Below are 14,813 nucleotides of genomic sequence, written 5' to 3' on the forward strand. Positions count from 1 at the left end.
CGGCTTGACAAGTACTCCGTCACAACAGTCTACGAATCAAGAGAAGACCAGACAGTGAGCGCAGGAGAGAGAAAATCAACCGGTTTCAATCTCCCGAAACACTTTTCTGGAGTTTTTTTTAAAAGGTCCAATAAACTAAATTTCCAGTTTTTACTTTTTGGATGTTTTTGAAACCGCCTTGAGTCAGGAGTATTAAAAAACACCCAAAAAGCAAAAACTGAAAATTTTGTTTATTGGACCTTATCAAAACAAACTCCAGATTTGTACAGAAACTAATATAAAAAGTAAGCCGGAGCCAGTCAATACAAATAATGTGAAATCGTCATTGTGACGGTGCCGACAGTGGAGAGCCAGTTGCAGAACCAGAGTGATTGTGGTCAACTTCTTGTCTCGCAGTACGAATCGATCTGGGTTGATTTTTGCCAAGGTTTTTGTGATACTGGAAAGAACCTTCTGGACAACATGAGCAGTGGAAAGCATTTGGCCAAAGGTAAGGAATTATTTATCATATTCGAGGGTGTAATGTTTCGAGTGTTATCGATTTTTTAAACCAACGACACGTAAAAGTAGAGTTATGGAAAGAAAAGAAGACATAAAAGCAAACATGGAAAGATCATTTTTAACTCTGATGTCATCGTTGTCTGGCGGTGATGTAGGAGAAATGTTATGTCAAACATGATGTGCTGGAGGAAGCTTAGTGAACGGATTAGTCTTCTCTAAAACAGCATAATTGCATACAAAGAATTGCATTGTGTAATCAACCGTGCACTCCAAATCAAAGCTCTTCAAACAAAGGGGCAAATTAGATATCACGATTAGTAAAAGATATTTAGAATGTAACAAATACTTGTTTTACGATTCATGATTTCATTTTTCTACATTATTTAATAATATAAAATATATTTATAAACCAAGTGTTTCACTACCCTAAAAAAAATATGTTGTGACTTTTTGCAGCACAATAAAAAATCATGCTAGACTACTGCATTGACTATACATTTTCGTTGTAGATAAAATAGTTTTCAAAAGCAATGTTCAAACCAAGCCTGCTCCGGAGGAATCGCTGACAGCGGTTGGACTCGCAATCCAAAGGTCGTCAGTGCGAACACTGGGCTGGAATGCTCCTTGGAGTAAAAAGAGGTTTGGATGCTCTCCCCATTCAAGCCATTGGACCTAGGAGCAGAAACTTGCAATAGAGATCACAAAAGACCTGGGGTGATGGTTTGATTTTTGAGAGATAACTTGATTTACTATTTACTTGATTTACTTACAAAATATGGTTATTTGCGAGTTTTTTTTTGTATTCTACCAGGAATTTGTGGATTTCTATTTTCACTATTTTCCTATAAAATTAAATTTCTCAATTTCGAAGAAGGAAGGATTTTTTGGTCTTAATTAATGTGTTTTAAATTTTGTATAACTTTGTGGTACAATCATTGACGTCCTAGCTGGCAATCATTGATTGATGATGGCATAATCGTTACCAAAAAGTATCAACACATGTAGGGAACTATTCTGAACAACTTGTAGAAAGAATTTTGTCAAAAGATTGATAGCGACGCAAAATTTATATCTTTGAACCAAAAATCTAGGCAATGATGGAATGATGATGGCCCTCTACTTACTCCGCCCATGGGAATAGTAGAGTGTCTGATTTATCTGGTTAGATATTTTGTTTAGTTAATTCACTTCTTGTTATCATTGTTATGTTGCTATTAAGCCTTTAAGCCCATACGCGTCTATCACCCTTATTTTTTTAAGTTGTATCAGTATTTAAAGACTCAAGAGATCCCTACATATTTTTAGAAAAATCAAAAATTCAAATTAGCTGAGTTTCGACAGAAAACACGTTAGTTGAAGTTACAATGTCTAGAGATGGTCTTTAGTTGTAGAGAACTATATAGCCGGTACTGAGAAAATTGTCCGTACACTGGTAAGAAATCAAGGGTTGGCTTGTGACTTTGGCCTCTATAATGGCAATTAAAGTGGCCTACACATCATGACTAATTGTAGAATGATTTTCCGATACCTTATCATTTTTTAAAATCGTCAATGACTTTGCCTGTTTTGTTTTCCTGGCTTATCAATATTAAAGGTACACACTATCACACTCAACCTTTTCTGATATGGTCTTTGGTTTCCTACTAATTTTAATACAATTTAAGGTGATTAAAACAATTTGTTATTTCCAAAGGATCCACCCCACCGGCACTGGGCAAAGATGGCAAGTTGCGCCTTTACTCGATGCGATTCTGCCCGTACGCCCAGCGTATCCATCTAATCTTGGACGCCAAGAACATCCCGTACCACACGATCTTCATCAACCTGACGGAGAAGCCCGAGTGGTACTTTGAGAAGAATCCGCTCGGCAAGGTTCCGGCACTGGAAGTTCCCGACAAGGAAAACATCACCTTGTACGAGTCGCTCGTGGTGGCCGACTATATCGAGGAAGCGTACTCGGACAAGAAGCGCAAACTCTACCCGGCCGATCCGTTCCAGAAGGCGCAGGACCGCATTCTGATCGAACGCTTCAACGGAGCGGTCATCTCACCGTACTACCGGATTCTGTTCTCCAGCGACGGCATTCCACCGGGTGCCATCACCGAGTTTGGAACGGGGTTGGACATCTTCGAGAAGGAACTGAAAAGCCGAGCCACGCCGTACTTTGGAGGCGACAAACCCGGAATGCTCGACTACATGATTTGGCCGTGGTGTGAGCGGGTCGATCTGCTGAAGTTTGCCCTAGGAGACAAGTACGAGCTGGACAAAGAACGGTTCGGTAAATTGGTAAGTATCGAGTTGAGAACGTATATTATCGATAACTATAATATCATGTTTTTATTGTAGCTTCAGTGGCGCGAACTTATGGAAAAGGACGAAGCGGTCAAGCAATCATTCCTCTCGACTGAAAGCCACACCAAGTTTCTGCAGAGCCGGAAGTCTGGAGAGAACAACTACGATATACTTTCGTAAGTTGCACACGCTCGGCTGCAGCTGCTCTCTGAATTCTCTGTTACGCATTCGTTTTCTCATCTCTATCAACGCACTCTGTACATTGGGGGCCATTATTTCCATTTACTAACCCTGCAGTGCACTAACAACAGAAGCAAAAGTATGCAATTCTAAGCATCATATTAATCTATGGAGCACATTGATCTATACGCATCACATTGGTATACAATAAAGCAAATGCAATGTCTATCTAACATGACTCTCACTTTGTAAATATTATCACATAAATTTATCTTGAACGGAGTGGGTTTTCTGTTGGTGTGGGGCAATTTTAGGTAAGACAAACTGGCCTTCAAAACCGATAGTGTTATATACCGTCGACTGGGATGAATTGGGATAGCAATTTTAACCATGTTAGAGCACAATACTTTGATTTTTCTGGTTGGTTTCGGATAGAACAGACTTAGACCAACAAAATGTGTACATTCATTTCCAAATTTAAAACCTTTAAGCGCTCTAAGCACTGCTGTCCCTATTCAGACTGTAGTCCCGATTCACCACAGATGACGGTACTACAAATTTGCCAATAGATAGTCAAACAATTAATTTGGCGAAACATAATAGAAACTTGTTTGTCCATTCGCAATTATGCTTCAACCCATAGATTTTAATTGAAAACGTTTAGTAAGCCAATAATTCTCTGAGACTTTTTTTCATAAAATTATTTTTATTAGGTCCTTTTCGGTGCTGGGTCCTGGTTGGGACCGAGTCGGCCTTTGTAAATACATTTAAGTTAAAACTAAGAGTAATTACAGATGATCTTGTGTGTTAATGTTAGTGGGAGGGGAGCCGATTACCCGCGGCCTACTCAGGGTACTCTGAGACTTTTATAGATGATTCTTTATCTTTGATGACTGCGGCTATTGATTTTACACGATTTCGCGATCCCGTAAAATGCCGTGAAATCAGGAATTTTCAAAGCAATTTTTGATTCGATTTATATTTTCAAACGTATTTAAGGTTGTTGCAAATATTTTTCAAAGTTTATGTCGCCCCTCCCTTGAAAATCGGTCTGAAAAATCAGGGGGCAAAATAAAAAATTTCCAAAAAACTTCAAAATTTCCATGAAAATAGAAGTCTAATCAACGAAAAACAATCTAAAATGCATTTTTCTGCATTGATAATCATATTTAGCATGTTTGGGCTTGTTTAAAAATGTTTTGAATTTTAACAAAATTCCAATGCACCGAAAAAAATTTATTTTTCGTAAAAAATCAAATGTTCGTCAATACTTAGATATTTTGGAAACTAATGATTGCAGCTTTGGTCAGAGTGGAGGGACATAAACTTCAAAATATATTTGCAACGGCCTAATTGTGCATCATTATTGAGCAAGTAAGTTTTTTTTTTCTCCTGAAAATGTTCGCAAATGTTGATCTGAGAATGCCAGATTTTTCAAGTGTCAACCTAAATAAAAATTTATTCTTATCTGTGCAAGATTTTGACAGATTTTGACAGACTCTCGTAAGAATCAAGGCTGTGAGACGGAGTCGAAACCGTAGTTGGTAGAGTCGGGTACTTCTTTGAACTCGGATTTGGAGTACGAAACAGCAAATTCTTAGATCCTCGAGTAGGAATCGGAACCGGAACAGGGTAATTGTCAACAATATCTGTTGGATATTGTTTTTAGAGACGGGGTCGATAAAATTTTGCAAGTCGGAGTCAAAGTCGGTTTTAAAAACAATACGACTCATTATATATAACCAACTTTGCTGTTGAATGTATTTTTAGGACTTTACACTTTCACTTTTTCAACTTTTTTTTAATTTCAGAAACGATGCAAAACGACTGCGTGCCGCATAATCTCGACCTTCCCAACAGAACAAAATCACCAGCGTTTTCAAAATTTCATGAAAGGCTTTCGGATATTCATGAAAATTGCCGAGATATTTATTACTTAAAATCAAAATTTGTATTCATGATGTTTCGCAAAAAACAACTTAGTTTTATTACAATTAAGGTTTGAAAGAAACAATCCAATCATTTCCCCGTTTTTCAGTATCACTTTGAAATCCAACGGATTCCGTTCTTTCAATCTGCAAGAAGATTTTTTGTTTCTTTGTTTCGATTCGACATATAATTGTTCAAATATGACCAAGCACAACTTAGCTTATACTTGTCCAAACGGTGTTGTACAAAAAGGAAGGTTAAACGTATCGGTATAAAAATACAAAACTACACTTACTCTTGTTTGTATTAACTGTGTGGGTGTGTGTGTTATTTTTTTCGTTTATAAAGTCTTGTTAAAAAGAGAAAACTTGAAAGTTGTTCCGTGTTGGCTCCGAGTAACTAATCTGAACCGTGGCTGTCCGGATCGCCTCCGGGAGACTGACTGCCCTGTTGGTTGTGCAGAGTTCGCATGTGCCGAAGGAGGTTGGATTTCACGTTGAAGCCTTTGTTGCAGATATCGCAGTAGAATGGTCGCTCTCCTGGAATTGTTAGAAACGTTTTAAGGTTCGTTATTATTTGGGCACTAGATTCCCAATAACCTGTGTGAGTCCGCTTGTGAATGATCATGGATGCGTACGAGGGAAAACTTTTGTTACAAATCGGACAGGCCTTCTCTTGCGATTGCTGCTGTTGAGTGGAAGTGGTCGCCAAGCTGGTCGACACCATCGGATGTTGTTCTGACGGGACGACCGGTTTCGTGCTTCTGCGAGATGTGCTGGTGGTACTACTGTTGTTTGACATTGCGAGTTCCGTTTCGGTGTGGGTACTCTGCACGTGGCGAACCCACTCGGCCGGGGTTACAAAGTACATTGCACACAGATCACACTTGAGCGCGGCGGTAATGTCGGCATCGTCGTTCTGAAAGAGAGAGTTCCTTTAAGATAAGTTCTACAGGTCTAGCTTAAACTACTCACATCTTCGACACGTCTGCGTCGCTTCGCAACTGTATGTGGAGGATCGGTGTGACTCTCAATATGGCGTACCCATTCGGCCGGAACGGTGAATGTTTCACTGCACAGCTCACACGTCAACGGAGAATAGATCTGTTCCTGGTCTTGACTCCCACAATCGTCGGCAGTACTACCTGATTCCTTCATCTCGACCTTTACCATTGATAAATCCTTTCTTCCCAGTTGGATTTCGTCCGCGTTCACGTCAGACCACTCGACCGGCTCCTCTTTAACGTTCAGGAAATTCAACGCTTCCGGCATGGAACTTCCGGCCGGAACATTCTCCGCGCTCACCAGTGCGGTCCTCGACGGGGAAGCTTTATGTGTGCTGTGCTGCCTGAGATCCTGATGGTTGTTTTCCTGATTCACAGACTGAGGCAGAGACCGCTTCACTCCTGATGAGTGACCTTCGTACTGACCATCCGATCTGCTGCACCTTTCCCCAGGATCGATGGCAACGTCTTTCTTCACGTTTATCACTGGGGTACTTGAGCTGGCCGGCATCTGCGCGTTTTGGCTTATCCCATAACTCTTAACAGAGTTCGTCACAATCACCGGACTGTCATGCATGGGATTCTGCGCAAGTCGGGGCTCTTGCAGCGGAACCCGATCCACCGAGACGCGTTCCGTTCGATGCCGACCGGCCAAATTTTTCTGAACCAGCTGTTCTGCGGCCGCAGCCCCATCGGAAGACCCTCCGGCGCCCTGATTACGCCATAGGCCACGGATTTTCAGAATTTCTCCGCCCCGCAGCACCTCGTTGAGGATGTCGGCGGACACGGTCGATTCGCCGGTGTACATGTACTGGATCAGCGTCTGAATGGCGCGCCGCGTTAGTTCCGGCGGAAGGACAATGTACGTCATGGCGTGGGGTGGAGTTATGTTCTTGTCGAAGATGTTGGCAAAATACTGTGGAACAAAATGGAACATTGAATCAAGAAGATTTGCCATTTTCCCAGCAATAATTCAATCGAAGTTACTGACTACTCATCATTCAGGGTTGGCATTACTAATAAGCGATTCAAGAGGGAATCTGGATCATTTGCTGATCAATTTCAAGCTTCTTGATATTTTTGGAGGATTTGACAGCTGTGAAACGATTTTGTTACAGCGGCACAACCATCTGACAGTGTGCTTAAAAACTGTACCCCGAGGTGAATCCAGGGTTGCCACAAATACAGATTTATCTGTATTTTACAGATTTTTGAGGTTATGAGGTCAAACAGAATCTGTATATAAAGAAATACAGATTTTAAGAAAAACATACAGATATACAGATTTTCCCGATTTTTTATTTAAATCAAATAATTTTAATTCTTTAAATATTGTTTTTTTTCAATTGCTGGATGAGCCCAAACATTAAATTTTAGATTGTATAGCATTTTTATGCATTAAAAAACAATTAAGAATATTTTGTTTTTTGAAAAATGTTTAAAAATGTCAATACAGATTCCAAATACAGATTTTCTTCCCCCTGATACAGATATATAGATTTTTGACCCTCAAAAATACAGAATCAAATGTGGCAACCGGTGAATCTGTATCAGTTGCACTAATGTGCCCTTAAAGTTAGTTTGTAAACAGACAATAGACGTGGTATGCTTACCGTGCTGGAAGTTCCCAGAACCAATTTGTGAGCAGGTATCGTAAAATTTTCTTCATTGTTACAAGTTATCAACGTTACATCGGCATAGCGATCATTTCTGAAAGAAATTTGGCGTAAACAAATTGCAAATTGCAAATTGATACGACGAGACTAACCTGTAGAGACATGAGATGGACGAATTGAGATTCTGTTGGTGAGAATGCCACTTGAGTTGGTACTTTTCCGCTCCGGCAGCGGATGGCTGAGACATGTCACATGATTCTCCTGAAATTATTAAAATAATAATATAAAATTCTATGATCAAAGATGAGACGAAAGGTGGCACAGTTTTGCAGTAAAAAAAAGCAACACGTACGATATATTTTGGCAATTTCAAACTCATTTGATGTAACGACTGACGTCTCCGGTCGTGTTTCAGTGGTGTCAAATTTGCAATTCATATCGGGTTCGGGCGAGTTGTCCCTCACCAGTATGGGACTACATCGCTGTACCTCGATCTCCTTCACACCCGCCGGATCGCACAGATCGAGGATGGCCGTAACGGCCTGCTGGGAGGATGCGTTTAAGGCTTCCACGTTTGGCTTAATGTCCAGCTCTTCCTCCTCGCCCGGCAGATTCGAGTCAAGAAAGTCCAGCTCCGGAATGCACTCAAGCGATTCCTCCGCTTCGCTCTCTTCGTCACTAATGTCCGACGACGTCTCCATCCAAAGCTTCAACGTTTTGCTCTTTGCCTGGTGAGACACATCCTTGGTGTGCTCGAGTGTCGCATGAGACAGCTTGTGAAATTCTGCGAATCCTCGCTTTCCCCAGGTGTCGTAATCTATCGTGTTGAACAACAAGCAGGGCCAACAGTACAGCCGTTGATTCTTGTCACAACCCGTCATCCAATTGTAAACGTTCAAGTTCATCGAGTTTTGGCATCTTGCGTGCAGATTTGGCATCTGATTCGTTGGACGACCACTTTTGACAATCTTCTGTTGACTTTCTTTGCTCAACGAGGCAAATGGGATCTTGGTCAATGTACAAACTATACAGTGATATGCGGGAGCGTTGGCCATGGTTCTGATCGTGGGAAGCTGCATTCAGAAATAGCTTGATTAAATTTTCAACCAATTGGAAGCAAGGAAACTTTCTTTGTCGTCATTACATCTTAATGCCTTTAGAGATTGTACGTGTGTTTCAGAAACAAAAAAATAAAATAAAGATTTTCCCAAAAAAAAGTAACAAATCGAACATACTTGCATCGCTGTCTGGTTCTCGTGGATCATCTCCTTCAATCAGTTCTACGAGGACTTCCGAATGGGGAATAATCTCACAATCATCATCATCCTCATCCTCCACAGTCATAGTTTCCACAGGAGGCGCGACCAATGTCGCTGCAGCATCGAACCTTCGACGATTGCCCAAATGATGACCAGCGGTATCTGGAGTGACCAAAATTGCCTTCTCTTTCGGTGCATAGCAATTGTACTTTTCGACATTCAACAGGTGCAACTCCTGGTTCATGTGGGTCTTGACCGAGTTGCTGAAATTGCTCAACCCATCGAAGCCCTTGTAGCCCCAGGTATCGCTGGGATCCGACGAGAACACGAAGCATGGCCAGCAGAACAGCTTGTTCTCCAACTCGCAACCGGAGAGCCAATTGTAGCGCATGTAATTCTCACTTTTGAAACGCCTCGTGAAAGCCTTTCCCTTGTAGCGGCATTCCTTTGCGAGCAACGGAAGCGGCGGCGTGGGTCGGCCTCGTTCGATGACCTTTGCGATCATGGTTCCGCTGAGCGTTTCTACCGGATTCTCCCGGACCAAGCATATTGAACAGTGGTACGTGGACTGGCCCAGGTTCATCTTTTCGCGAGCTGTTGGGTTAAAGCGTGATGGTAGTGATTTTGATCTACTTTTTAGATACTTTTAAAGCATATAAACTTTTTATAAAAAGGAAAATACTGAGGGAAATTCTTTTCCATAAAAATATTGTTTATTTACAGCGGTACCACTGATAGCAGAAAGACCTAAACTTTTTACTCTCAGAAATTAACATGTTCAAATAAAATTAACTAAAATCATGATAACATGTTTGTTTTAAAAATCAGGATACGTTAAATGTAGAATAAAAAAAATTGTTTCAGTAGAAAAAGCTGTTCCCTGCTATTAGAAAAAAAAATGTGCCTCTGTTTATCTCAAATGAGGATTTTTTTACTAGAGCATAATTGGCGCTGGTTCAAGCTGTACCGATTGATTGGATTTGTAAGCGCTGAAACCACAACTCTAAAGGCATCAAATGTTGACGACGAGGAAAAGCTTCAGAGATTACCATCAATATTATCGATTTTTCTCAGCGCTCGAAAGCGAAGCGAAATCACCATCGAAGGTATACGTACATTTTTATCGTGTTTTATGATGATTTCAATAGCTTTTCGTACAAACTTTGATGCTCACTTATTTACACTGGTGAAATACTGTTTGAAGTGAACATTTTTGAACAAATTGCACTTGAAAACGCAGCGAAAATCCAAATAAATGGAGTTACAAACAAACTAGAGAGATATTCAAGTAGCTTGCACGAGTGAAAATTTATGTTTGACATCGTTGGTTTGACAGTTGCCGAGTTTTGCGCGAGTGTGCGTGATGGCGGTTGGATACATCAAACGTGTCATAGACCCTTTCGAAGCTAAAGAAATATCATACAGCTCGACAAATTGCTGTGTGGGAACAAACTTTGTACAGACTTGCATTTGTTTCAGTTGTTAATTTCACCCAGATTTGGCCCCCCTTTTGGTGCTCGTAAGATATCCTCAAATACACCAGAAATTAAATTTCTTTTCAAATCCTTTGCTCAGCAACTTCGAGTCTTGATGGTCTCCATTACAAGATTCCTACTCAGTTCTAGGCGTTCAGTGGCTTTAATGGTGAGGTAATCCAAAGCTGGTTTACACTTGGGTTTAGCATAATTTTAGGGCCCAATTGACGTCCTGACCAGCAATCACATCTAAACTTGTAGAAAGAATTTTGTCGAAATCTGGTACATTCAAACGATGGAAGTCGTTGCTCCAAGTGATATTGACATACTATTTGCGGCTAAACCATTGGACTAAGTTAGTTCTGTACTATAAATCAAGATTTTTTTTGCATTTAAGGGGTTACATACATGCAAATCGACAAAAAAAGTAAGAGGTTGGTGTGAGCACACGCTGAATTTTATTTAAAATTTGTTTTCAGGGCATTAAAATATACATTTTCAACTATTATCAAGAAAAATTTGTAGACATTTGGTGGTATCATTGCCGAGATATTTGAAGTTAGCAGTTTCAAAAAATGGGTGTCACGATATCTCAACACTGCCTTGACCAAATTGGCTCAAAATTTTGGTGAAGACTCGTTAAACCAGTCCTGTGTGCATGACGTAAACCAATTTTCAAAAACCTAATTTAAGAATAGATAAAAAAAAATGTTTTTCATATAAAAAATCGTCAGTTTTTGAGTTTTGTATTTTTTTAAAAAGCAAAATTTCAAAATCGGGCTTCGTCATGCACACGGGATATGTCTTGAGAGTTTTCACCCAAAATTTCAGCCAATTTGGTCCATCCCATCTCGAGATATCGTGGCACCCGTAAATCAACTCCATTTTTAGAGAAAAACGCTCAGAAAGTTTGACAGTCCGCTTTGCGCACGGAAAAATGTTGAGCTTATAATCGTCTCTAACTCAGTTTAATCATGTAATATATTCATGAAATTTTCAGCAGTGATTGAAAATCATCTTTTTACTGGATTCAATAAATTTTCTGTAATATGCAATTTTGTGATTTTCTACATGTGTGTAACCCCTTAAAGAGTTTATTATTACTATGTAAGAGGAACAACCACTTATTAGATTAAATAAAAGAATGTGAAGTGTTGCTGTAATTGTCCTATAAAAAATAAATCAAAGCCGAAAGTATTTTACATTATTTGAATTAACAGAATTGACTTCTTAACACTTTATCAATAAAAAGGCAAAAAAGAAAAAAAATAAATTGAATGTTCAGTATATTATAATTTGAGACGTCCATGACTTCAGTGTTTTTAAGAGTGTTATTAATTAGAGCTTTGAATACCGTCAACTGGGGTGAATTGGGACACATGGGGCGAATTGGGACAGCAGTTTTAACCATGTTAGAGCACAATATTTTGATTTTTCTGGTTGGTTTCGGATAGAACAGACTCAGACCAACAAAATGTGTACATCCATTTCCAAATTTAAAACCTTTAAGTGCTCTAAACACTGCTGTCCCTATTCAGACTGTTTCCCGATTGACCCCAGATGACGGTACCTATTGAAAGTCTGCATAAAAATGTTCGTCGTCTCTAATGCTGTTTCCACTGAGTTTTTAATTAATACTATAAGTAATATGATTCTTGGAGTGAATTAAAAAAAAGCTGTAGGCGTAAAGTCCATGCTCGCATTATTGGCAACGGCACATTTTTGAATTTATTTGTTTTGAATGTTAGCATACTTTTTAAATTCGATCTAGCGTCTATGGTTTCCCACTTAGATAAGTGGATATCAAAAATACGCGAAAATTCATGTTTGTTTCAACAACGATAAATTTCCTTGTTCCTTTATATCTTAATCATCACATGGCTTTTATTTGAGAACGGATCGAAAAATCAATAACTAATAAACGCAAGCATATTTTAGTTCATGTGTCACATTTTGAAACTGCATTTAAGGTAGTTTTTTAGTTTGTTTTATTAAATATTCTGCCATCCTTTCGTCTCAACAGATTCAGATATAAGTAATCAGTTAAATACTTACTAAGCCGCCTTTTGCACAGATCCATGTTGATAAGGGGATGCTTTATCCTCAAACCATTTAACGATGTGTGATGCTGGCAATCTCACTAAGTTCAAACTCGGTTCTAATTAATCCTCTTGATCCTACGAAACGCCATCCTCAACACTTGGTTTGCGAGAGGTGGCAGGGAAAAATCACATGAAGCACAAGCACGGGGCATGGATTTTCAACGTCTAGCCAAAAACGCGACATAAACTCTCCCTTCTTGCCCTCCGCCACGCAGTTCCTGACCAACCCTTTTCCTTCCTGGGTTTCCACTAACAACAAGTCGCTCGCAGCGCGCTCAATTTCACCAAACAATCGATAAATTGATTAACAATAATATGATTGCACGGGGGTTGTGGTCAACGTTAGTTTTTCCTCGCACAATTGATTTTATTTTATGCTTGCAGCCTAATACGTACTAACAACTATTCACCACTGTTATCTTCTCTTCAATTGATATAATTTCACCAAAACATTTATCAATCACCTATCTGTCTTACAAATCTTGGCCGAATATCTGTCGCGCACCAGATCGAAATTTACGTGTTTATTTCGACAACGACGCACTCCGAATGAAGATAGATCAATACAAAAGCCAACACAGAGAGAGAGAGGGAGTGAACTGAAAGAGCATAAACCCTCGAACGTCTGGAAAATTTACACAATCGAATCCATGCTGCTGTTTGGCGTCCTGGCCAGGCGAGGAAAACCCACCCACCACCCACCCGACTTCTCGCAGACAGGCAGAAAGCAACGCGTGGAATGTTGGGGTGTTCGAAAAGGGATACACGAATGTTTCGGCAGGATGGTCTGATTTTCAACGGTATTCAGGACATAATCACAGACATAACATCAATAATGAAATTGTGTTATACTGTTCTTCAGCTGTTCAGCTGTTCTTTTGTTATGGCTTTGTTTTGGTGTCGTAAATGACAGCTCTCTTTTGTTCTGGTGCCGTAATTGACAGCTGATTATGGCTGCAGTTGAGCTGCCTGTAGCTCACTACAGATGTCGCCCCCCTGGTTTATATTAAGGGTTAAAAAGATAAGAAAATGTTGATCCAGATCCACCTTGAAACAATCGAAAAAAAAATGATTTTGAATAAAATTTAATTAAAAATAAAATATTTTTATTAACGGTTGGACTGGGTTCGATTCCAGACGGTCCCGGTGGCTTTTTTCAAGACCAGATGATCAAGCAAAAAAAAATAATAAAAAAGTTTATCAAAATAAATTGCTAGTCACGGTTTCAATATTTGAATGAAAAAAGTGTTTTGAAATATCTATCGAGCAACAGTCATCCCTCATATTCGGAACAGTTTACAGATCGGCCAATGTTCAAAAAAACATAGAAAATCGATAATTGAACATACCTTTATGTAAAAGCTTTTCTTGCGAACTTTCGATTGATGTAAATTTTAAAGTTTTATATCAAGTTTTTAAAAGAAAATCACAAATTTGGAACACTGTTTTCTTACGGAAGTAAACAAACTTCAGTTCTCTCCAGGAGTACACATTTTTTACAAAATAATGACTTCACACACGGAAACCAATAAAATGCAAGCTTAGTAATGTTTTATACATGGTCTGATAACACTGTTGTGTGGAAATATCAGTTGATTTCAGGTATTCCACAATTGTGGGAGGCACAATATTGTTTCTCAATTATGGCTGCTCTGGATAAAATAGTCTTAAAATGCAGTTTTTTGTTTACTTCTGGTACTAGTAGGGACGACAGAAAAGATGCATTGGGCATGCTATTGACAAATTATCACTAAAGTGTTCCGAATTTGTGGGTGTTCCGAATATGTGGTATGACTATACATTTTTTTATTTTTTTATTTTTTTTGCAGTGTAGTACACAGAAAAAAATAATGTAAATTTGGAAGCTTTAATTTTGGAAGGTTGAATATTACCTCTTTTATGATGTAATTTTACCTCAATTTAGACTGAAAAAGTGACATTACACCAGAAAAGTGGTAAAATTACACATTTCCAGAGGTAAAATTACACCTTTTTTCTGACATAAAAGATGTAACCCTTCCCAGATGTAATATTACCATGATTTTTTTTTCTGTGTACTTTGGAATTATAAAAATGCAGCAAAATCTAGAGTAAAATGAAATTTCGATAGTTTTCATTTGATTAGACTTCTATTGCCTTTGAAATTTTGAAGTTTTTTGATTAAATATTTGTTTTGCCCTCCTCTGGATTTTCGGGCCGGCTAATATGCCACTTTTATGAGAAAAACACTAAAACGCGTTTTTCTCGGAATACTTGATTTGGCATATGTAATAGCCGAATTTCCATTTATGGGCAGTCCGGAGACACTTAAAAACTCAGTTTCATCGATTCGAATAATTCTAATAATTCTTTGTGAGGCGGTATCTAAAAAACTAACTTCCCAATTTCACAAAATCTCAGAGAAAAAAATGTGAGTAATATATTTTTTTGGCTTCCTTCATTAAGTATTTTCAAAA

At 39.0% G+C, this 14,813-nt stretch overlaps 2 protein-coding genes across 4 annotated transcripts; one reads left to right on the forward strand and one right to left on the reverse strand.

The window, feature by feature from the left end:
- Positions 1-287: 287 nt before the first annotated feature.
- Positions 288-4,937, forward strand: LOC6030837 (pyrimidodiazepine synthase). Its single transcript, XM_001841649.2, has 4 exons — positions 288-490; positions 2,195-2,787; positions 2,848-2,969; positions 4,785-4,937. Exons 1-4 carry the CDS (start codon positions 463-465, stop codon positions 4,813-4,815), a joined length of 774 nt encoding a protein of 257 aa, XP_001841701.2. The 5' UTR covers positions 288-462; the 3' UTR covers positions 4,816-4,937.
- LOC6030818 (GDNF-inducible zinc finger protein 1) lies at positions 4,910-13,025 on the reverse strand. Of its 3 annotated transcripts, none has more exons than XM_038260051.1 (7): positions 12,311-13,025; positions 8,757-9,374; positions 7,674-7,782; positions 7,519-7,615; positions 5,877-6,821; positions 5,502-5,820; positions 4,910-5,441 (listed from the first exon to the last, which is right to left on the reverse strand). In XM_038260051.1, the coding sequence occupies exons 1-7, from the start codon at positions 12,333-12,335 to the stop codon at positions 5,302-5,304; spliced, it is 2,253 nt and encodes a 750-aa protein (XP_038115979.1). In that variant the 5' UTR covers positions 12,336-13,025; the 3' UTR covers positions 4,910-5,301. The 3 variants fall into 3 exon arrangements, with proteins under 3 accessions (XP_038115979.1, XP_038115980.1, XP_038115978.1); XM_038260052.1 differs by lacking the exon at positions 12,311-13,025 and adding an exon at positions 9,897-10,099; XM_038260050.1 differs by lacking the exons at positions 8,757-9,374; positions 12,311-13,025 and adding exons at positions 7,874-8,594; positions 9,897-10,098.
- Between the last annotated feature and the right edge of the window lie 1,788 nt (positions 13,026-14,813).

This window comes from Culex quinquefasciatus, chromosome 3 (assembly GCF_015732765.1).
Source record: "Culex quinquefasciatus strain JHB chromosome 3, VPISU_Cqui_1.0_pri_paternal, whole genome shotgun sequence".
Lineage (NCBI taxonomy): Eukaryota > Metazoa > Arthropoda > Insecta > Diptera > Culicidae > Culex > Culex quinquefasciatus.